We start from the raw sequence: 22,803 nt of genomic DNA, 5'->3' as shown, positions 1-22,803 counted from the left end.
AAGAAATGTACACACTGCCCTACTATGTAACTGCACCCTCTTTGCACAACACCTTGTAAAAAAATTTATGTCCAATTAATAAAAAAAAATAAAAAGGAAAATCATGATGATTTCTGAAGTAGAAATTTCACTTGATGGAAAATAATTGAAAACATTTTATAAGGCATATATATATATACATATATATGTATATACATATATATGTATATATGTATATACATATATACATATATATGTATATATATATATGGTAAACTTTTCTAACTTAGAAAATGTAAATTTCCATTTGAAACAATGTCCTAAACTGTCTAACCTCTTTCTCAAAAACATAAGTCCTCGTGACCTTTTATTAGTGAAGTGCTTTGGTAGATTGTATTCTGTTTCAGTGAAACAGAAACAAATTTGTTTGACTAAACCACAGAGAAAAAAATATGCCTTCTGTGTAGTGCTGGAATGAAAATTCAAAACTGAGTTCAAAAATAAAAAATAAAGACCAGGTTTATTTCTTATACACATTACTATTTAAATAAAATCAATGTTTACTCAGGAAAAAATCCAATTTAGACAAGAGCCTATGAAGAGCTTTATGAATTAAAGCTTTAATTCTACTGATAGTTACTTCCTCAGTCCTCTATTATGATTATGTCTAACATTTTCTCAGATGCCTTTTGTATCACAAAAGCTAGCAATTTTTATTGTTGAAAATTTAGATTTAATGTTAGTTACACTTATATTTAATACATATATGTAGAACACTTCTAAGTGCCTGTCAGCCAGTAAGCACCATGGTAGTACTGTCATCACCATGACTCGTCCTCAACTCCTCCCATTAGCCCCCAGATCCACCCAAACCTAAACTCCCTGCTCTAGAGCTATAATGGGCCACTCGCACTCACCATTAGCCCTAGAGCTATATAAGCTACCACCTGGATAAGGTGCAGAAGCCAGCCGCCATGTTGCTCCCCCTCCCGTGGGAGCTATGGCCCCACTAATAAACCTCCTTATCAACCTTCTTCTCCTGTCTGTGACTATCTCCATATGGTCCCCTGGGATGGCTGGGACATATTCTTTCAGTTATAATGTAAATGTTCTCTTGCAACATGACTCTTTTGCCCTAACACATCCTACTATTTGTTCACATGGTTTAACATTGGTCCACTGTGTTGTTTTAATGGCTACATAGGATTCCATACTGTGAGTATGTTCATTTACTCATTTGATCCTCCTGTTAGTTTGTTTTCACATAGCCTTACAATGTATTTTTCATTTTGCAAGAGATCCCAACTCCTGTTCTTATTAAGGATCTGTGAAAACAAAAGCTGGTTTTTACTTAACCTCAGTTAGATGCTCAGCTCCGGGTCTGGTAACTTAAAATATCAATAACACACCCATGACTGAGCAGGAGGCAATCAAGCCTGAGTTGCAGCAGGACTCCGTCCACAGGTGTCAGCTCTTATTTAATTGCCTATATCAAATCAAGTTTTAGGTGGGGGATGGGAGGAAATATCATGACCACCATCAGGAAACCACAAACCAAAATATGTCCTGAGAACATCTCTACACCATGGTAGTCAAGAAGTGTTTTGCATGACATTAGAAACATTGTAAAGGTACATATGAAAGTTCCAGAAATGCCTTGGGGGAGGGTATTTTGCTACCCTAATTTAAAAGTAAGTCTGCTGGCTGTGAATGAACACTGCTGTGGGTGAGGTAGGTAACACAGTCAGATTGTCAGGTGGCTGCAAGTTTGCTGGGCACACACAACGCATGCTGGGCATTTCACAGCAAACTGGGCAATAAGGGTGGGGCTATGGTTGCATGCAGTTGCTTTTGCAGACAGTACATGAAGATAAGGAAGTAGAAGACACATTTGTCAAACTTCAGATGAAATAAAGTGCTAAGGAATTAATAAACAACAGGGTTTGGCAGACTTGTGAGTACCAGGCACCATTTGTCTATCTAAGATAAATATAAATTACTGATTTCCTATTAAAAATATTTCCCTCAAATATTCATTGAGCACTTAGTACTCAGGACTCTCTTAGGCACTATATTAGAGTTGTTTAAAAATTTATTTTCACCAAAAACTGCTTGTCAAATGGTATTTCCCACAGGTTTGGTTCAGCGACCCAACAGTATGTAACTAAAACCAAACAACTACTCAACATATAAAGGTCAAAAATTGACCTCTCAGTGGAATACAATAGCTCAAAAGCTAGGTATGTACATTCATATAAGACTACTATTGACATATTATCTAATATTGACATTACATTTAAAGCCCTAGGCGAATTTTCTTGGGCTTGGCCACGTGGATACTGTATATGTTCTTGATACATTGTGTATTGTATATATGTCTACCTTACCTAGAGAAGGGAAAGAAAAACAGGGCGTAAGATATCACAAGAAATGTACACACTGCCCTACTATGTAACTGTACCCTTTTTGCACAACACCTTGTCAAAAAGTTTGTATTCAATTAATAAATAAATTAAATAAAAAATTTATTTTCAGGGGCTGGGAATATGGCCTAGTGGCAAGAGCGCTGGCCTCGTATACATGAAGCCCTGGGTTCAATTCCCCAGCACCACATATATAGAAAACGGCCAGAAGTGGCGCTGTGGCTCAAGTGGCAGAGTGCTAGACTTGAGCAAAAAGAAGCCAGGGACAGTGCTCAGGCCCTGAGTCCAAGGCCCAGGACTGGCAAAAAACAAAACAAACAAAAAATTTATTTTCAGGAGGTGGAACTGGGGGTCAAGAAGTAGAGTATTAGCCTTGAGCAACAAAGCTCAAGGACAGCATCCAGGCCCTGACTTCAAGCCCCAGGACCAGCACAAAAAAGTATTTTTAGAGTGACCATTGCTAAACTCTTTGAGGTTATTAATAGGGGCAAAGTGTACAAACTGTGTAACTATCAGATGGATTTGGGATTCTTCTTTTGCAAAATATAGAAAGAAGAGTAAAGCTGACATATGCTTATTAGAGAGTAGTTAGAGGAAAGAAACATTTTCTATAATTTTATGGAAATTATAGAAATGAAACCCATTATCAAAATGTAATCGAATCTGGCCCAAGAAATAAAAAAGAATAATTGGGCACAGCCAGATGGGCAGAAGACAATCCAATGGTCCTTCAAATGGGGAAAATGGTGTGCTCAGACCATAAATGACAACAAAGGAGTGCCATGTTCAGAAGCAGCAGTGCAGGTATAGGATGCCAGGGTCAGGAAGGGACAGAACTAGAAAGCGCAGCAACCTCCCTGAAGCAGAAAACCCCAATCTACTTCCAGCTAAGGGAACTCATGGACCTGCAATTGCGAGTGTACCTACTTTAGTGAGAGGGACTAGGGGTAGGGTTCAGAGGTCAAGGGAGAGCTTGTGCATAGCATGCACAAGAATTTGATCCCTAGCACTGAAAAATAAAAAGAAGCCAGAAACTCAGACATGTACTTGTTAATTGGTAAATGTCTACGATTATTTTAACACAAGAATTAGCATAGAGTGCACACAAACCTCCCTTGCCAAAAAAATAAATACATGGAGGCAAATCCTCCAAACCAGTTTGTTTCTAGGCATGAGGTATAGTTTTTTTGGCCTTTCCACTAAAGAACAGAAATAAGAGCCTGGCTCCTTGCCAAAAAGTTCAGTGTCCTTAAGACATGAAGATCCTACAGAGCCAGAGCAGCTGAATGGCCTTGGACAGGTGGACGGGCATGCATAAAGACACCTCCAGCTCCACAACTGCCATGCTTTTACTTCCCCAAAACTTCTTTCCTTAGTGGCATCAGACATGAATATGCTAAAAATATATTCATTTTCAGAAAGGATCATACTAGAAATAGAGAGAAATATGTTACCCAAAGTTGCATTATTTATAGCAGGAATAAAAAAATCAAATAATAGCAAATAGTTAAGGAATCCAGTATATTTGATAAAATACGTAGCCTATTAAAAGTATCTACACAGAGCCAGGCATGGTGGGTTTTGCCTATAATCCTAGCTACTCAGGAGGCTGAGCTTGGGGACTGTGGTTCAAATCCAGCTCAGGTAAGAAAGTCTATGAAACTTTTATCTGCAACAAGTTACCAAAAAGCCCAAAGTCAAGCTGTGGTTCAAGTGGTAGATTACTAGCCAAAGCAAAAGAAGTTCAGTGGCAGTATCCAGGCAATCAGTTCAAGCCCCAGGACAGGCACATATGCACACAAAAATACCTATAAAGGTAGAAAGGGAGTAGCTAAAATGTGTAGATTCTTCTTCGTCCCATTAGAGGTAACATAATTGTAGCTATAATTAAAAAAATTGTCTGAGCTAAGTGTGGTAGTATATACTTATAAGTGCCAGCTGTCAGGAGGCCAAAGCAGGAGGCCGGTGGGTTTGAGGCCGGAGGGTTTGAGGTCAGCCTGGGCTATGCAGTGTTCAATGTTAATAATGCTTGCCTGTGTTTACTGTATTGGCACACATGTCAATGTTAATACTCACCAAAAACATCAAGTGTATGCCACTTGAAAAGATGGAGGAAGATGGTGAGAACTTTACACTTTTCTTGTGTGTGCATGCATGTTCAGGCACATGCTAGTGCTGGAGCTTACACTCAGGATCTAGATGCTGTTCCTTAGCTTTTTTGCTCCGTGCTGTTGCACTAACCACTTGAGTCACATCTCCAGTTTCAGGTTTGGCTTCCAGCGGGAGACTACCAAGACTCATATTGGGTGGGCGCTAGGACCCTGTAACCTCCACACCCCTGGCTCTCTGCAGGGAAACCTGACCTATTTTAAGACAACAGACCAAACGCTGGGCCCCCTCTGAAGTGCATGCCCATTCCCCATCCCGGAGGCTTAAATTCGGAGTTCCCTGCCCTGGCCAGACTGGACCAAGCACCCTCCCAGCTGCTGGTGGAGAGTTCCCTGGTCCAGGGTGGAACCAACCACCTAAGAGGAGAGGCCCAACTGGGGACGCACACCCGTGGGAGCCCATTCCTACCGAGGCCCACACCCATCCCAAAGGCTTGAATTCAGTCTTCCCAGCTCCGGCTGCAGGCCTGACCCAGCTCACTGGCCAGAGTCCGAGTGTGCAGGCACAAGCGCTGATCAGGGATTAGTTCACCCGTGTGAGCTGTCCAGGGCAAGCTGTCAAACCCTGGCCATGGCCCTGCCAATCCCTGAACTCAAATGCATAAATCACAAGGAAAGACTACCAGACTCAAAAACAAGCAAGACAACAAACCAAATCCAAAAGCCAAAAACAATAATCCAGGGAAGGTCCCCAGTGAGAGTGAAGAAGATGGAGGACAAGAAAACGATTAAAGAAATGGTGACAGAATTGGCCAGTAAAATAAAAAAGGAGACGCAAAAACAACTTCAAGAGCCCAAAGAAGATCCAGAACTCCCCCAAAGATATGGAGCTATAATAGAAACACTAAACACCACATTAAAAGACGAATTAACACTATGAGAACTGATCTTGGGAGCATAAAAAGTTCAATTTCCACATTGAAAACCACAATGGAATGCCTAGGTAACAGAATAGGCAAATGGAAACAAAGTATCAAGAGTCAAAGATAAGACAGAGGACCTAGAACAAAAAGTCAGAGGAATGAAAAAAAAAAAAAAACACTCAGAACCTATCAAAGGGAAATCCAAGAATTGGCAGACTCAGCCAAGAAATCTAATTTAGTTGGGATGATGAAGGGGAAGAATTCAATACTAAAAGCATCAAGAACCTATTCAGTAAAATAATAACAGAGAATGTCCCCAATCTTAAGAGAGAAAATCTCACCTACCTGATAGAAGCATACAGAACGTCTAGGAGATAGGATCCAAGAAGAAACACTTTTGAGACACATCATAGTAAAAACATTAGACTTGAAGAGCAATAGGTTGATTTAAAATGCTACAAAGTCAAAGAAGAGCTATATTACAATGGAAAAAAATCAGTATCACTGCAGATATCGCTACAAAAATTCTCAATGCAACGAGAGATTGGAATGGTATAATCCAAGCCCTAATGATCAGCAACTGCCAGCCCAAACTAGTGTGCCCAGTGAAGCTATCATTTACATTTGATGGTGTAACTAAAACTTTCCATGACAAAACAAAAATTAAAGGAACTCATGAACACTAAACCAGCATTACAAAGAATACTAAAGGGAAGTATACAATCTGAAGAAAGCAATAAAAATCAAAGCGGCCTGAAGGTTCCTTGAAAAACCAAACGCAGACCTTCCCTACGATCCAGCCATACCACTCCTAGACATCTTACCCTGAGCGTCATGAACCAGGATATGGTAAGGACACCTGCACATCCATGTACACTGACACACTATCACAATAGCCAAGATATGAAAGCAACCCAGGTGCCCCACAATAGATGAGTGGATCCAAAAAATGTGGTACTTATACACAATGGAATTTTACACAGCCATTAGAAAGAATAAAATAGATCATTTGCAGGGAAATGGATGGAACTGGAACAAATCATGTTAAGTAATTTGATTAGAGAGACAAACGATGCATGTTCTTCCTGATATGCAGAAGTTATATCTAAAATGCTCTGGCAAATGACAAATTACACAGGATTCTAGATACTCACGTACAGTGAGACCAAAAGAAAATAGTCTTAGGAGAGAATCACTAAGATGCAATACCCAAGCACCTTTCCATACGTATATAAAATAATATACATACTGAAATGAACTCCAAAGATATGGAAACAAAGGAGTTTTTTTTTCTTAATTTGTTTTTTCTTTTGCTGATGACTCTGTATTCACAGCCACATTTGTGGGAGGGTGGGGGAGGGCACAGAATCGGAGGAAAAAGGGTGAAGATGTGCAGCAGTGGATTGCACTGGATATTGATGAAAGTGAACTGTGCAACTCATGGGTGGAGATGAGACGGAGGGAATGGGTTAGAGTGAGGAAATGTACTTACTACCTGACATATGTAAATGTAACCCCACTGTGTATCACCTCTAAAGTAACAATAAAAAAACTGTTTAAAAAAAACTATTTGAATTACTGTGAGAGACGCACATCTAGCTTACCTTCCATGGCATTTTATTACCATGCCCTTATTAGCAATTACGTATGATGCTTTGATTTGGTGACTGTATCACCAAGAACCCTTGTCTTTTCCAAGAAAACCATCTAAATGTAAGTGGACTCTGTTGTATCAAGTTATTTAAAAAATGTAGGCTATTTTTTAAGATAATGGATAGGTTGTGCCATATCCTTCTGCTTTGGGCTCTCAGCTGTTATATTTGAATTAGTAAGTATTTATAAATACATTTCCTGGATGTTAAATGGACTAGAACTTGAAATAATTGCTTTTTTGTTTGTGGGTTCTTTTTGCCTCCCTTTCAAAAGTCTCTATCATGAAAAACACCAATAAAACTATAGGATGTTTAAAATACACACACACACTCACATACACACTCACAACTCACTTGGAAAGCAGTCCGTCAGGTCCTGAAGGTTTGACAAGATACTTATCCACTTGTTTGTTAAATAACTGATCTGGTAGCCGCAAGCGCTTGGTGACATTGTAGAGATTCAGGGCATAGAGAGTTAAATCTCCTTCTTGATACCTTGGGCTACAAGAAAAGAGGTTCATTAAACTGTTTATGCAGTTCGAAAAATAAAGTACTTGAAGGCAAGTACAGTGATAGATATTAAATGTTGACATCCATAATAATAATATCGGGTCCTATTAATACCTTTCTCTTTATGTATTTGGCACTCATATTTTGAAAACAATAAAAAACATTGCTCTTCACATCACTGCTCTCAGAGCCAGAGCTCTGAGCACTTTGCTGCTTTGCCAGTCAGAATTCCTAGAAATCCAGTTAGACCACCTCATTTTAAGTTTAAGAAGTTTTAATGGTGAAAAGTAAATTTTGTGAGTTGAGGGAAATTTGGGTTATAAACCATTAAGCAGGAGCTATTACTAGTTTCATAAAAAGACTAAAACAACAACAAAAATATGTATTGACACATTTCAGAATGTGTCCATTCAAACCATCCTCCCACCCTTGGGTAGGGTCACTATCCAGTGTTCTCAGGCCCCAAAGGAAGGGACTGCTAGGTGTCTTTAGATAAGAGGAGTACTTTAGTGTCATTTAGTGTCAAGAATGACAAATTCAAACTAAGAAGGAGAGAAAACTCTATGAGGTGTAAGAAATTGTTTTGGTACCAAAAGCCAGAGCACAGAGCTGCAAGACTCTAAGTGGTCTTTCCATTCTAGAAACTATGCTGCAGCTTTTGAAAATAAAGTTATTATTGTCCTCCCTGCTCAGATTCTTTTTCTTTTCCCTTAGTAAATTTATCACATATGATGCAAGGAGATATGAATAGTCTTATAATTGTTTATTCACAGTAACTCATTCCTTTTTACATCCACTCAGTCCTTTGGTGAATTAACTACTCATATAAATATAACTGTTTCCTTCACGTGGTAACACATCTTATTTACTAAACTCAGAATATATTTCCTTTCTTGATTATGACAACCACAACATTATATAAACATTTTGCTGGGACTGCAAATGCCATTATTTAAGCAATGTTTTTTTGGTTTTTGGTTTGCCCGTCCTGAGGCTTGAACTCAGGGCCTGAGCACTGTCCCTGGCTTCTTTTTGCTCAAGGCTAGCACTCTGCCACTTGAGCCACAGTGCCACTTCCAGCTTTTTCTATATATATGGCGCTGAGGAATTGAACTCAGGGCTTCATGTATGCGAGGCAAGCACTCTTGCCACTAGGCCATATTCCAAGCCCTAAGCAATGTTTTTTGCAGTTAGATTCTGACATTATGTTATAATAAATATGAAAGTGAACACAAAAAGGAAAATGCACAATGGCTCCGCTGAGGCCCAGTGTATAGACAGATGGCAGCAGTGCATCAGGCCACTCAGAGTAGGACGCCATGCGCTTCCAGATTAAAGTTTGCTGCCTGGCCAAGGTGCAATGGTACTTACTGGTTGGTATTTGTGCAGTGAAGGTACACTCGTAGTTTGCTCTTGTCCGTACCTTTCACACTTGCCATGAATACCTTGGAGCCTACTAGTTGCTTGAACAAAAGAGACAGCCAGTAATCCTATTGTGGTGGGTGAGGAGAGAAAAACAAGTCTTTACTTATTCCTTATCATTTTAACACACCTGGGTAAATAATGACCATGCAAACAGCGTGACTGTTCCCTCGTAGGGGAATTAAATTAAATGCGTGTGATCTTCATGAACCCAAGGAAATTATCTTGTTGGCTGCTTTTTATGCCTAGGGGGTCCCTTTTCTGGGATTCAGAGGGCCCTAGCCTCTGGATGGTAGATTTTAAGATGCAACTGCTCAGATTGTTTACATATTCCAAGGATTCAAAGCAAAACTTAAAGCAGACACACGTACTCACTCACCCACACACATAAAGACAACTTTTTGAAATTAAATTTCTACCTAAGAAACAATTTCCTTTAAAAGCTTACAGTTTTCTTAAAGTAATAAACCAGACAACACTTATCACTAGCTATCAAGACTAAAAAAAAAAGATTGAGGGGATGGAGCTTAATTAAGGAAGAGCTTAAGGATAGAAAAATGGAGAAAAGAATGGGCTGGGGATATAGCCTAGTGGCAAGAGTGCCTGCCTCGGATACACGAGGCCCTAGGTTCGATTCCCCAGCACCACATATACAGAAAACGGCCAGAAGCGGCACTGTGGCTCAAGTGGCAGAGCGCTAGCCTTGAGCGGAAAGAAGCCAGGGACAGTGCTCAGGCCCTGAGTCCAAGGCCCAGTACTGGCCAAAAAAAAAAAACAAAAACAGAAAAATGGAGAAAAGAAGAGTGTGAAAATATAGTCATAATAAATGTACATTTATTGAAAATGGAGCCAGGTAACTTGAGGGGGTTGGGTGGGCTTGGGATAAATGGAGAGGAGAATAATGCAAGAGGTGATAAAAATTCATTATGTATTTTCTGATAGAACACAGTATACATCATCTGCGAAAAATTATTGATAAACCCCCCAAGCTTCTTCTTTTTTTTGGCCAGTCCTGGGCCTTGGACTCAGGGCCTGAGCACTGTCCTTGGCTTCTTTTTGCTCAAGGCTAGCACTCTGCCACTTGAGCCACAGCGCCGCTTCTGGCCGTTTTCTATATATGTGGTGCTGGGGAATCGAACCCAGGGCTTCATGTATATGATGCAAGCATTTTTGCCACTAGGCCATATTCCCAGCCCCCCACCCCCACCCCCCGCCCCAAGCTTCTAACTAATCAGTCACCAGAAACACAGTGGACAGAGGATCATGACAAACCATACAGCAAGAATAAATCCGGCAAAATCTAGAACATGGGAAACGTAGAAAAATACCTGTTTTCGTAAAGGAATAAATTTCCAGGGAAAAAAGGGAGATGCGTTTATAAGTGAGCATACTTAGGAGACAGATCAATCAATCCTTACTTGAATTTTAATTTCAATGATCAACTATAATGATATTCCAGACAATAAGGAAATGCAAAATGTTGACTATGTTCAAGTGATTCCTTTAAGAGTTATTGTTTGAACAGATAGCTTCAAGTACTATTTAGACTATAAAGAGCAAAGTCATACTTCTTAAGTCTCCATCTATAATACCTTAATTTTCTAGACTTGTGTATCTTTCAGTTGGCATTTTGAGTAAAAGGCTTAGTACCAGAGTTTGGAGAGGAGGAATACATGAGATTGTCTTCATAAATATCTTTAGTATTGACAAAATAGTCCATTCTTAGGGTGATTTAAAAAAAACCTACATGGTTCTGGCTTGTTGTAAAGTTAAATTAACGAAAATTTCATAACTAGTAGTGTGGCATATGCTTACTTCAGAACTCAAGGAGGAGGCTCGAGGACTGAGAGTTCAAAGCCATCCTGACTGTAGGCTGTAGACTGGGCTACATAGTGAGATATTGTTACAAGGAAAATTAAACAAAAAAATCCAGACCAGCCGGGGCTACATAGTGAGATCTGATTTAAAAAAAAAAACCATCATGGTTTCATGACATAAAAATGTTGAAGCATTAGATATAATAGCAGCAACTGGAGCTTTTTTTTTTTTTTTTTTTTTTTTTTTGGCCAGTCCTGGGCCTTGGACTCAGGGCCTGAGCACTGTCCCTGGCTTCTTCCCGCTCAAGGCTAGCACTCTGCCACTTGAGCCACAGCGCCACTTCTGGCCGTTTTCTGTATATGTGGTGCTGGGGAATCGAACCTAGGGCCTCGTGTATCCGAGGCAGGCACTCTTGCCACTAGGCTATATCCCCAGCCCCATAGAGCTTTTGTTTTTTAGACAAGGTTTTCCTATGTACCCAAGACTGGTCTCAAAACTTGCTACGTTGTCTAGGTGAGCCTTAAACCTTCCATCTTCCTGTTTCATTCCCGAGTGCTGCAATTACAGACATGTACCACTGTACCCAGGTGCAATTTTAACTTGGATTTTTCTTTGTAGGACATTTTTTGTTCGTTATCTTGTAAAATGCGTCACAAAATTTCAAATCAAATCATCTCTTTAAAAAATACACCATGGGCTGGGGATATGGCCTAGTGGCAAGAGTGCTTGCCTCATATACATGAGGCCCTGGGTTCAATTCCCCAGCACCACATATACAGAAAATGGCCAGAAGTGGCGCTGTGGCTCAAGTGGCAGAGTGCTAGCCTTGAGCAAAAAGAAGCCAGGGACAGTGCTCAGGCCCTGAGTTCAAGCCCCAGGACTGGCAAAAAAAACCAAAAAAATACACCATCCTCCAAATGGACGAATATATATATATATGTGTGTGTGTGTGTGTGTGTGTGTGTGTGTGTGTGTGTGTGTGTGTGTGTATGTGTGTGTGTATGTGTGTGTATACACATATATATGGGTGTGTGTGTGTGTGTGTTGGTCTTGGGGCAGCCTGGGCACTGTCCCTGAGATTTGTTTTGCTCAAGGCTAGCCACAGTTTCACTTCTAGCTTTCTGGTGGTTAACTGGAGATGAGTTAAACAGAGTTTCCTGCCTAGGCTGGGACCTGGCTTTGAACCACGATCCTCAGAACTCAGTGTCCTAGCGCCTGCCTCAGATGGGCTGTATTTTGGAAAGTTATCCTTGGCTCTTGATTTTTTTTCTCTTAAGATACAAAAACGTTGATCTTTAAGGGTCCTTTTGACTCCCAAGATTGAGTTCTCTATATAGAGGGGCTTGACTGCTTGTGGAAGGGGGCCTTAGCATGCTTTCGGCTAGTCACAGAAACACAAAAAGAATGCCACTTACAGGGAGAGGTTCGAAGTTTTCATCCACTAAATGGTAGTTTCCAGCTCCAAAGAGCACCTGTCTCATCACCACCTCGATGCCCATTCGGCCCGACAGGCCCAATTTATCCAGCCACCTGTGACACAGCGACACCATTTCTTCAGTTTGAAAGCAAAAAAAACACTCAATTCTACTCATACACCAACGTTTTCCTCTCCATGGGAGGACTTGACAGGAAATTAGAGTGCATTACGAATAAGCCATCCAAATGAAACAGCAGCATGTGCACCATGCCTCTGCCTCTACATCGTCCCACGTTTCGGTAAGGGAAGGAGTCCCAGAAGACTCTTAATCTAAGAGTCCCTTTCAAGGCAACTTTACAAAGCTGAGTAGACAAATCCTCACCCCTATAGACAAGTCCTAATCCTTCAGCTTGCCTTCCACCCCCGCCCTCTCACCATACACTATGTAAGAGAAGGTTGCAGTCAGCAGAGAGTCAAAATGTGAACTAAACAGCACCACAATTAATCCATTAGGGACATTTTCCTTTTCCCCTCCCCCTTTGCCATGTCAATCAATGGTAAACCATCCATTCCTCATGCCCCCATGAGCATAAAGGACTTCTGCTTTATTTTAAACTTATGGCAATAAGGATTGTGAGGGGAAATAATCTCCATGCAAACTGAGAATAAAAAATCTTCGGATTAAAGATACTAAGAGATTTGGGTACTGACTTAAGTAAACCAGTAGATTAAGGCAATATGTTCATGCTCTTGGATATGAAGTGATTTAGTAATCTTTAACTTCACTGGTAAGCCACTCTGATCTGACCTAATCTTCTTTAGGCTCCAAATTTCTTGGGAATCTATAACATACACAAGTATCCTTGGAACCAAAGCCTCCCTCCTTCCCTCCCTCCCTTCCTTTCTTTCCTTCCTCCTTCCTTCTTTCCCTTCTCATTTCTGCTAAAGATCTCTAGATAGCTAGATCTCAAGCTAAATAGATAGATCTCTCCTAGAGGTATATAGATTTCCCTTTTATGTATCTAGATATTATCCATGTATGTATAATTATATGAGAGAGAGAGAGAGAGAGAGATCCTAGGCTGGCCTGAAATTCTGCTTCTGTCTCTCAAGCCTGGGGATTATAGGTGTATACCACCACACCTGGCAAACAATGAGCTTCCTCAATGGAAGGTCTGTTTTATGATTTGTATCATAAATGTCTCCCAGAGGCTGCGCTGAAGGCTTGGTCCCCAGCTCTCGTGTCCCCAGTGCCCTTGTGAAGCGTGGGAAGTCTTAGGACGCAGGACCCAGTGGAAGCAGTAGCTCATGGGGGCATGCCCTTGAAGGGGATATTGGGACCCCTGGCTTCTTCCTCACTCTCTTTTCTGGCCCAGCTCTCATGACACCAGCAGCTTCCTTTGCCACAGGCTTCCTCCCTACAGATCCAAAGCAACAGGGCCAGGTGGCCATGGACTCCAACCTCTGCCTGAATCATGAGCCACATAGGTTTCTTCCTCCTCCCGAGATGTTTTGTCATGAGATCTGTCCCAGTGACAACGCTGACTAACACAGAGTACGTGGCATTCTTACAGGCCACAATCACCAAACAAAAACTTCTTAAGTATGTCTAAGAGGCTTTGGAACATCATTTTCTTGCAAAACCTGGAGCCACGTTTTGGGCTCAGCCATTGAAACTGCCATTGATCTATGTTTTGATACTAAGAGTAAGGTGAGACTGACAGAGAGATGAAGACGGTATCTGAGCCCAGAGCTGGGCCCGGTGACTCACATGAAGCCAGCTGCATAGGTGTTGGACAGCAAGGGCGCTCCACCCCCATAGGCTGAGCTCGTTTCTCCTAACCAGACCTTCTTGCCGGGTCTGGTCTCCTCAACCACCTGTGAACCAGCAAAGTCACCACGGTAACTGCAAACATGCCAACTTGCTGTGCTGGGGAGACCCAGAGCATTCAAGCCACCCATTCCCATCTTCTGCAGTTAAAGACGGGTTTCACTATTATTTAGATCTTAGGTTTCAATTTCAAATCAAAATGCCAAGGCACAGAAGGAATGTAAATAAACCCAATATCACGATTTGTGACAGTTAATTGTACCAAAACTCTACTGGAAGAACTTTAAATTTCTAATCAACAAACATGGATAATATCCAGTGTTGAGGAGAAAATCAGGGGAGAATAAAAAAAATTTAATTATATATCACGGGGCTGGGAATATGGCCTAGTGGTAGAGAGCTTGCCTTGTATGCATGAAGCCCTGGGTTCGATTCCTCAGCACCACATATATAGAAAAAGCTGGAAGTGATGCTGTGGCTCAAGTGGTAGAGTGCTAGCCTTGAGCAAAGAAGCCAGGGACAGTGCTCAGGCCCTGAGTCCAAGCCCCAGGACAGGCAAAAAAAATTATATATCATATACTATATCTGACATATATATGGTATTAATACTACATATGATATGCCCATTATATATGATATATAACTTAGAACTAAACTATAAAGTAAACTTAGAACTAACTATACACACATATATAAAAGTTAGAACTAACTAAACTACAAAGACTTATTTTACATGACAATTTAAAAAAGATCATTACCTGGAAAATTTTTTGCACAGATAAAATAAAAGTGTCCAGCACATCAGGGTTTAAAAAATCTTCTTTGGTAGCAATGCGTCCATTCAAATAGTAGCTAAGTAATTCAGAAAAAAAATCAAATTTACTTTCTGATTGTCAATCAGTTGCCAACTCTGTTCTCCTTCTTAACCTTCTCACTCTTGTTAGGAATAATAATAATAGGCAGAAGTGCTACTAGGGAAGGACCAATGACAGCAGAGAGATATGTGAAGAGACAGTTCTGCGCACATAACTAGAAAGCAATTCTCTGCCTTAAGAAGAGCCAGTATGCTGGGCTAGTGGCTTACAACTGGAATCCTAGCTACTGAGGATTGTGGGGGATTGATTGAGGATTGTGGTTTGAAGCTAGTCCAGGCAGAAAAGTCGGTGAGATTCTTACTTCCAATTAATCATCAAAAAGCTGGAAGTGGAGGCATGGCTCAAGTGGTGGAGCACCAGCCTTGAGCAACAGAGCTAAAGGAGAGCTTGAGGCCCTGAGTTCAAGTCCCAGTACTGGCACACACACAAAAATAAAAAGGCAGCCTTAAGTACAGACACTCCTGGCTCATCTGCAAGCAACTGTCTTTATATACTTTTATGTTCCATAAGTTAATTGGCAGTATACTTTGATCTTTATTGAAACTGCCCCATTACTCAAAATAACATTAAATTTTTATTCTATTAGTATTAAAATCTGAACATAATGATGCTTGAGAAACTACTCATTTCTTACTTGAACTATAAATCCAATAGCAGTTAAGAGGAATACTTTTTTTGAAAGCTGGCAACAAGGCTATCTTTGCTTTCCCAGAGTGAAAGAATGGGGGATATACTTACTGATGCCACGTGACTGAATCAATCACTTCTCCACCAGCCTTCAGGAAACTAGAACAGAAATCCCATTAATGCTATCATGCAATCTTCATGCACAAGAGCAACACTGGCACAAAGCTTCCCCCTAGAAATGGCTGGTCATTGTGTTAAGATCAGACAGACACAAACTAACTAATCAGCCCCAGAGCCCCTAGTTTTCTGAGCCTATGCTCCCTCTTTGTTAACCCACACAGTCAGACAGCAATGTGTTTAGAGCCAGGTGGACTGTTGGAGACTCTCCATAAGAGAGAAATATTTATTTGTTTGTTTGTTTATGTATGTGCTGGTACTGGGGCTTGAACTCAGGGAATTGTGCCCTTGCTCAGCATTCTTGCTCATGACTGGTGTTCTACCACTTGGGCCTTGCCTCCAGTCCAGCATTTTGCTAGTTACTTAGATATGAAGTCTCTCAGACTTTTCTGCTCAAACTAGCTTCACATCTCAATTCTCCAGGTCTCATTCTCCTAAGGACTTAGGATTACAGGAGGAAGCCACCAGCACCTAACTCGAAACATTCAAGACATGTGGTTCTGCATCCTCTAGCTCTTACCTCCTTAGCAACTTAACTGTCTTTCCCCGAGGCTGACCAACGTCAGGACCATAAAGTTTTGCATTTTTGAAAGTGGACTTCCCTAGAAGTTTATGCAACTCAATAAAATCTTCTCCTAACTGTAATCCATCGATGAAAATACCAGACTTTTTCCAGAAACTGTTAGGTTCTGAAAGACAGTAATTCTCACACTCATCATTTACCTACACAATTTTTAAAAATTATTTAAAAGCAAACAGGTTACAAACATTTTCCAAATCATAAAAACTTAGTAACCCCAAATTAGGAAAAGATCCCTCAGTTATAAAGAAGACATTCCAGAAAAAAATTAGAACTTAAAAATTATGTAACTGTGGTGTGGATTGTTGGGAAAAAGCCTATTTCCAGTATTTGATAACCTAATTTTGTTTTAAAAAGAATACTCAGCTCTGGGAATGTGGCTTAGCGGTAGAGTGCTTGCCTAGCATGCACAAAGCCCTGGGTTCAATTCCTCAGCACCACATAAACAGAACAAGCCAGGAGTGGTGCTGTGGCTCAAGAGGTAGAGTGCTAGCCTTGAACAAAAAGAAACCAGTGACAGTGCTCAGTCCCTGAGTCTAAGCCCCAGGACTGGCAAAAAAAATATATATATATACTCAGAACAAAAATATTTAATCACAGAATGCTCAGAACATTACCTGGCAAATGATGTGTGTACTCAACAAATTACTGCAACTTATTTTCCCGTGTATATTCGATTTTACTGGCTGATGTATACAAAAGCAGCGTTAAATATTTTGAACAAACCTGGCTTAATTCTTTGCAAAACAAGTGTGAAGAGGGAAACTGCTAAACTGGAAACTTTCCACTAACTTGAGCTAGGTTGACATGGTGCTGTTGAGTTAACTGACAGCTTGAGAGAGAGGAAGTGAAGAGTAAAATCAAATTAATTACTCCACAGTTTTCCTGAGCTCAGTCTGCCAAACATAATGGGCTTAAGAGACTGAACATCTCAAAGGAACCTGGGAGCTAAGGAAGTTGCTGGCTCCAGCAGTTGTTCTCACCTCAAAAAATAACAAAGTTGGCCTGGGGGCACATACTTGTAATTTTAGCTATTGGAGCACTTGAACAGGAAGAAAGCAAGTTCAATGCTAGTATGGGCAACTTGATGAGGAACCATGTCTCAAAATAAAAAATTTGTAAGTGGGAAGGGTCTGAGACAATAATGACAATAATCATGAGAATAGCAGTAAGTAAATAAGCTAGAATCAGCAATAGCTTCTAGACATACAAAGGTGGTTTGCCATATGCCATTCCAATAGTTTCATTGTTGAGCACATGGAAGAATTGTTTACTAATATTAAAAAGAATGTCACAATATGTCAATGAGATCCCTTATTTGGTACAATTAATATATATATTACACATATTTTTAAAACAATATTGTAAATAGGAAAAAACATGCCAGTGAGGAATCTCCTTAGTAGGGAAATGTTCCCGGGGTGCTTACCATTGCCCAATTCCCAGGAAATGTTGTATCTCTTGGATGAGCAATAGTCTAGAAGCAGTTTAGCATTTGAGCTGTTCCAGTGCATATCTGCATTCCTCAATAAAGCATTCAGCCCAAAAATCAAGTTCAGTCCTGAGCAATTTGCAAAAGCATACAACATGTCCACTGAGCTCCCTGGAAGAGAAATGTTACACTCAGGGCTCGGATCTATACCACACGGAACAGCAATGCAACCTCGCTCTCAGGACGGCTTCCGAGTTCTATGTTCAATCAAAGCAGTCATTGTCCGTAGGTCTAAGTGATGACCAAATTAGATAAGCAAAATTTTTAATTTTTTACCTCATTTGCTTTAGCTGTTGAAAGCTCCTTGCAAAGTACAAGAAAATCCAGTCTGGAACTCAGGTTTTACTCAGGTGACTGAAGGTAAATCAGGAAACCACAGTTTATGGCTCAGTGTTCAATGTTCAAAGCAGACTGTCATTAGTTAGCATAAATCCTACCTTTCACAATCTAAATAGATTTCCTAGCTCATTTATAAAATATTCAGGTAGTTCAAATTATATTGAAGACAAAAAACTGCCTGTATCAGGTGTTAAAATAAATACAATCTTACATTTAAACAATGGTTTCTAAACTACTGTCAAGGCATCTTGCAGAGCTGCAGTGAATTCTTGGTCATGCTTGTCAGGTTAGCAAATAAAAACACAGGAGAGTAAGCCAGGCGCTGGTGGCTCATGCCTGTAATCCTAGCTACTCAGGAGTCTGAGATCTGAGGATCATGGTTTGGAGGTCACCTGGGTGGGAAAGTCTGTGAGACTCCTATCTCCAATTAACCACTTAAAAACTGGAAGTGGAGCTCTGGCTTAAAGTGGTATAGCACTAGCTTTGAGCAAAAAGAAAAAAAAAAAGCTTAAGGACAGCACCCAGACCCTGAATTCAAGCCCCACAACTGACTAACACACACATACACACACACATACACACACACAAACACACTGACATAAACACATTTAAAGGAAAGTATTTTACAGGGTAGCATACTTCATAGTTGAGATATCCTTCATAGTTAAAGTAATTGTCGTTCATTTGACATCTACCATGGCCACACTAGCCATAGGGCATCTCAAGACCTTCTAAGTTTGCCAAGGGAAAACATCGGCATCTGTTGGACATGATAAAACTATTATTTTTTTGCCAGTTCTGGGACTTGACCTCAGGGCCTGAGCACTGTCCCTGAGCTTCTTTTGCTCAAGGCTAGAACTCTACCACTTGAGCCACAGTGCCACTTCCAGTTTTTTTGGTGTATGTGGTACTGAGGAATTGAACCCAGAGCTTCATGCATGCTAGGCAAACACTCTACCACTAAGCTACATTCCCAGCCCAGACTATTACTATTAATTTGTTTAAGCCTAATGTTTTAATGATCAAGTTTCAGATATTTCTTTTAATCCAGGTATTCTGTGAAAAATAAAATTACAAGATGGGCTTTGATAGCTCACTCCTACAATCCTAGTTACTCAAGAAACAGATCCAAGAAGCAGTTTGAAGCCAGCTGGAGCAGGAAAATCAATGGGACTCCAGTTAACTACTAAAAAGCTGGAAGTGGAGCTGTGCCTCATGTGGTAGAGCATGAGCTTTGAGTGAAAAAGATAAGGGATAATGCCCAGGCTCTGAGAACAAGCCCCATTATTATCACAAAACAGACAAATAGCCAGGTGCTGGGGCTCACACCTGTAATCCCAGCTACTCAAGAGGCTGAGCTCTGAGGATCACAGTTCAAAGCCAGCCCGGGCAGAAAAGTCCATGAAACTCTTATCTCTAATTAGCCACCAAAAAACCAGAAGCATCATGGTGGCTCAAATGGTAGAGCGCTAGCCGTGAGCTGAAGAACTCAGATAGCACCCAAGCCCAGAGTTCAAGTCCCACCACTGACAAAAACAAACAAACAAAAACAGACAAATTGGTGATGCTAAGTGCCATACAAGTTTGGGAACTCTTGTATCCAGATTTTGAATCATTAGCTGGTCTATGATTACAGTGGCAACAACAGAATTTTAAGTGTGATGTTTAAATCACTAATTGTGTGCTTAGGAAGTCCTTGCGATTTGTGATTTTCATGTGTATTTCAGAGTCACTTGTGAGACCAGGATTCACTCCTGAATGCTTCTAGGTACAAAGTAACCCAAAACCTCTACTCATCTGGAAAGCTTGCTCCAGTTTTGTTTCTAACTTTGGCCTGAATTCCTGGGAGGATCAGCAGTGAAGGGCAGACACAGTACAACCAACAGAGCCTGCTGAACCGGTGCCACCCAGGTGTTGTGTGTCACCCACTTCCACAGAGCTGTGGCCAGGCATCAGGAGTGACACACATCCGGGTCTGAAGCTTGGGAGTCCCTTGGGTCTTAGAACTACAATTTAGAACAACACGGCCTTGGGGGATCCTTGACCCTACCGCAGACCTTCACCCCCATTCTCCTGTGAGGAAACTGATTCCCAGCAAGGCAAGGGCTTCAACGAAGGCCACAGCTTTCTGATCAGAGAGAGTGTCATCAGCAGAGCTGATTAAAAAGTGGTGCCTCAGCTACCTGGTCACACGGATGAAGTGTTGAAGGAGCACTAGCACTAATCTACCCCAGAAAACTGAGGCAGAAAGGACATGGGGGAAAACCAGTTGTACACCATGAAAACCCTTCCAGATGTAATGCACCGCCTCTTGGAAAGACAGTGGCACTTTCAGAAAGCCGAGAAAGCTTGGGTTTTAGATGATGTAGTCCATTCCACTTCCACTAGTCCTCTGTTTTTTACTCTTCCAAATACACTGGAACTTACATACCTTGAGATTCTATTATCCATACCCTATAACACAATATAAACAATGAAGTCTCCAAGAATAAAAACTAAGTATTTCTGAGTTCAAATATACTTTTAAAAAAATATTTCAAGTGTTATCCAAAGAAGTTTCAAATTCAACAAGTAGGATTATGAATACAAGGCATCTTGATCAATGTCACCTCTTTCAACATTCTCCCCCATCTTTTCCAAACTCCCTGTTTTTTGTTTTTTTTTTAAGATAAGGTCTCTAAGTTTGACTTGGACTGGCTTCAAGCCATTATCCCTGTATCTCTGCCTCCCAAAAAGCTGATATTGTAGCTGTGTACCATGTTACCCAGAAACTTGGGCAGGACAGTCTGTAAGACTCTCATCTCCAATTAACTAGCAAAAAGTCAGAAGTGGAGCTGTGGCTCAGTTTGGTAGAGTGCCAGTCCTGAGCAAAATATTAAGGGATAGTGCCCAAGGCCTGGTTTCAAGCTCCAGCACTGGCACAAAATAAAACAAAATTACTAAGAAAACCTACCCGGCCTACTTTCTCCTCCAAGAAGGAGAAATTAAGGAAATTCACAAGTATCCTATTCTTAATTATTTTCTGAATTCTTACTAGGAAAGATCCCTGGAATGAAATAATCCAGATAGCACATTTATAAAATAGAAGTGACCCCTTTCCTTGCATGGAATTTCAGAATGGCTCTTGCATCCAGAAGGCTGCGTTGGGGTGGAGTGCTAAGAAATAGGTAGAAGTAAAGTAAAGCATAGCAATAGCTCATTACATATGATTAGTTTAATAAGGGAGCACTCCTTTTCATGGTGACATCCAGAATGTCACCTGTAATTTTACTTTGTTTCCTGCCCCAACAGGTTTATGATGTATGTTCTCAAGACAACTGGTTTTGTCATCTTCTGCTGAAGCAGAACATACCACCCAACAAGACTTGGGGTTAGAAAACTTGCCTTCCAGAAGACTGTGTGAAGGGGGACAGGCCATTAACCAAGCACTGAACACTACAGTTCTTGTTACAGAAGATTCTCTCTCTCTCTCTCTCTCTCTCTCTCTCTCTCTCTCTCTCTTCCATTGAATGCATTGAATGATACTCCCCCAAGACACACAGCTTCAGCCACAGATCAAAACAATGAGGGGAAGCACTTATTAACTTCTTAAGCATTTGTCATCTATAATGAATAAATGCCCAGGTTGAACATGGTAGATTTCTAACTATGTTTCCTTGACAAATTAAAACTGAAAACTTCAAAAACAAGAGATCAAATGTTTCCCAATGCAAAGAAAATGTCTGTATTTGTTACACATTGTAGCATTGCCAGTGGAGTGACTGGAGTTATTCAATAGCTTAGGGGCACAGTTGGCAAAGGAAGATCACCACTTGCCGTAGGAACTAGGAAGGTCGGAGTAGCAGACACTAGTAAAGATGTTGGAAACCTACTATCCGGGTAACAGGAAGATCATATAAGGTAGCAAACCTTTCTAAAAACTGAAGATAAACTGGTAAAATGTTTACTCTTAACCTCCTCCCCAAAGAATCAGGAATTCATTGATTATCTAATATCAGGGGACCTTCTCCTAACAGATTATTACAAATAAAAACTTACTACTATAGCTCTCTCATACTTTCTGTCATTTCGTTATTTTTATTTTATTTCATTTGGTGGTATTGGATTTGAACTCAGGACATCATGCTTTGCTAGATAGGTGTCCTGCGGCTTGAGTCATGCTTCCAGCCCTTCTTGTTCTGGTTATATATGAGATAGGGTCTTGCTTTTTGCCCAGGGCAGCTTGAACCATGCTTTCTGAACAGCTGGAATGACAGGCATGCACCTGTATCTCCAGCTATTGCTGGTCTTGAATCATACACTCCCAATCTCAGTCTCCTAAGTATTTCAGTTATAGGAGTGAGTCACTGGTGCAACCCTGTTATTTTTTTAAATGGGCTCTGAGGTGGCCATGTGTGATGCCATATTTAATAAGAAATCATGTTTATTAAATGTCAGAATTGTTTCCTCTTCACTTAAGAACACCAAAAAATATAGAGCACTATGTTAACTGCTAGCATATAACCCATTCTATTATTTATGTTCCACACTGTTTTTTTGGTAAGTTATGAATAAAAAATATGCAAAAACTAAAAAATCTAAAAAATATCCTGGCATTCAGGCATCTGTCACGTGATCATGGACTTGGATT

General features: G+C 40.6%; 1 protein-coding gene across 1 annotated transcript in view; it reads right to left on the bottom strand.

Annotated features, from left to right (window-relative positions):
* The window catches only part of Hpse (heparanase), a 41,314-nt gene that overhangs the window by 5,446 nt on the left and 13,065 nt on the right, over positions 1 to 22,803 (bottom strand). Inside the window, exons 4-11 of the mRNA XM_048364520.1 lie at positions 17,772 to 17,945; positions 16,283 to 16,451; positions 15,697 to 15,744; positions 14,842 to 14,935; positions 14,024 to 14,130; positions 12,251 to 12,365; positions 8,967 to 9,085; positions 7,440 to 7,586 (exon numbers count right to left, since the gene is read on the bottom strand). Coding sequence (XP_048220477.1) covers positions 7,440 to 7,586; positions 8,967 to 9,085; positions 12,251 to 12,365; positions 14,024 to 14,130; positions 14,842 to 14,935; positions 15,697 to 15,744; positions 16,283 to 16,451; positions 17,772 to 17,945 — 973 coding nt within the window. The remainder of the gene's footprint in view (positions 1 to 7,439; positions 7,587 to 8,966; positions 9,086 to 12,250; positions 12,366 to 14,023; positions 14,131 to 14,841; positions 14,936 to 15,696; positions 15,745 to 16,282; positions 16,452 to 17,771; positions 17,946 to 22,803) is intronic.

The sequence above is a fragment of the Perognathus longimembris genome, chromosome 16 (genome assembly GCF_023159225.1).
Source record: "Perognathus longimembris pacificus isolate PPM17 chromosome 16, ASM2315922v1, whole genome shotgun sequence".
NCBI classification, from domain to species: Eukaryota; Metazoa; Chordata; class Mammalia; order Rodentia; family Heteromyidae; genus Perognathus; species Perognathus longimembris.
Note: the sequence above shows the minus strand (reverse complement) of the source record. Positions and strands in the feature narration are given on the sequence as shown.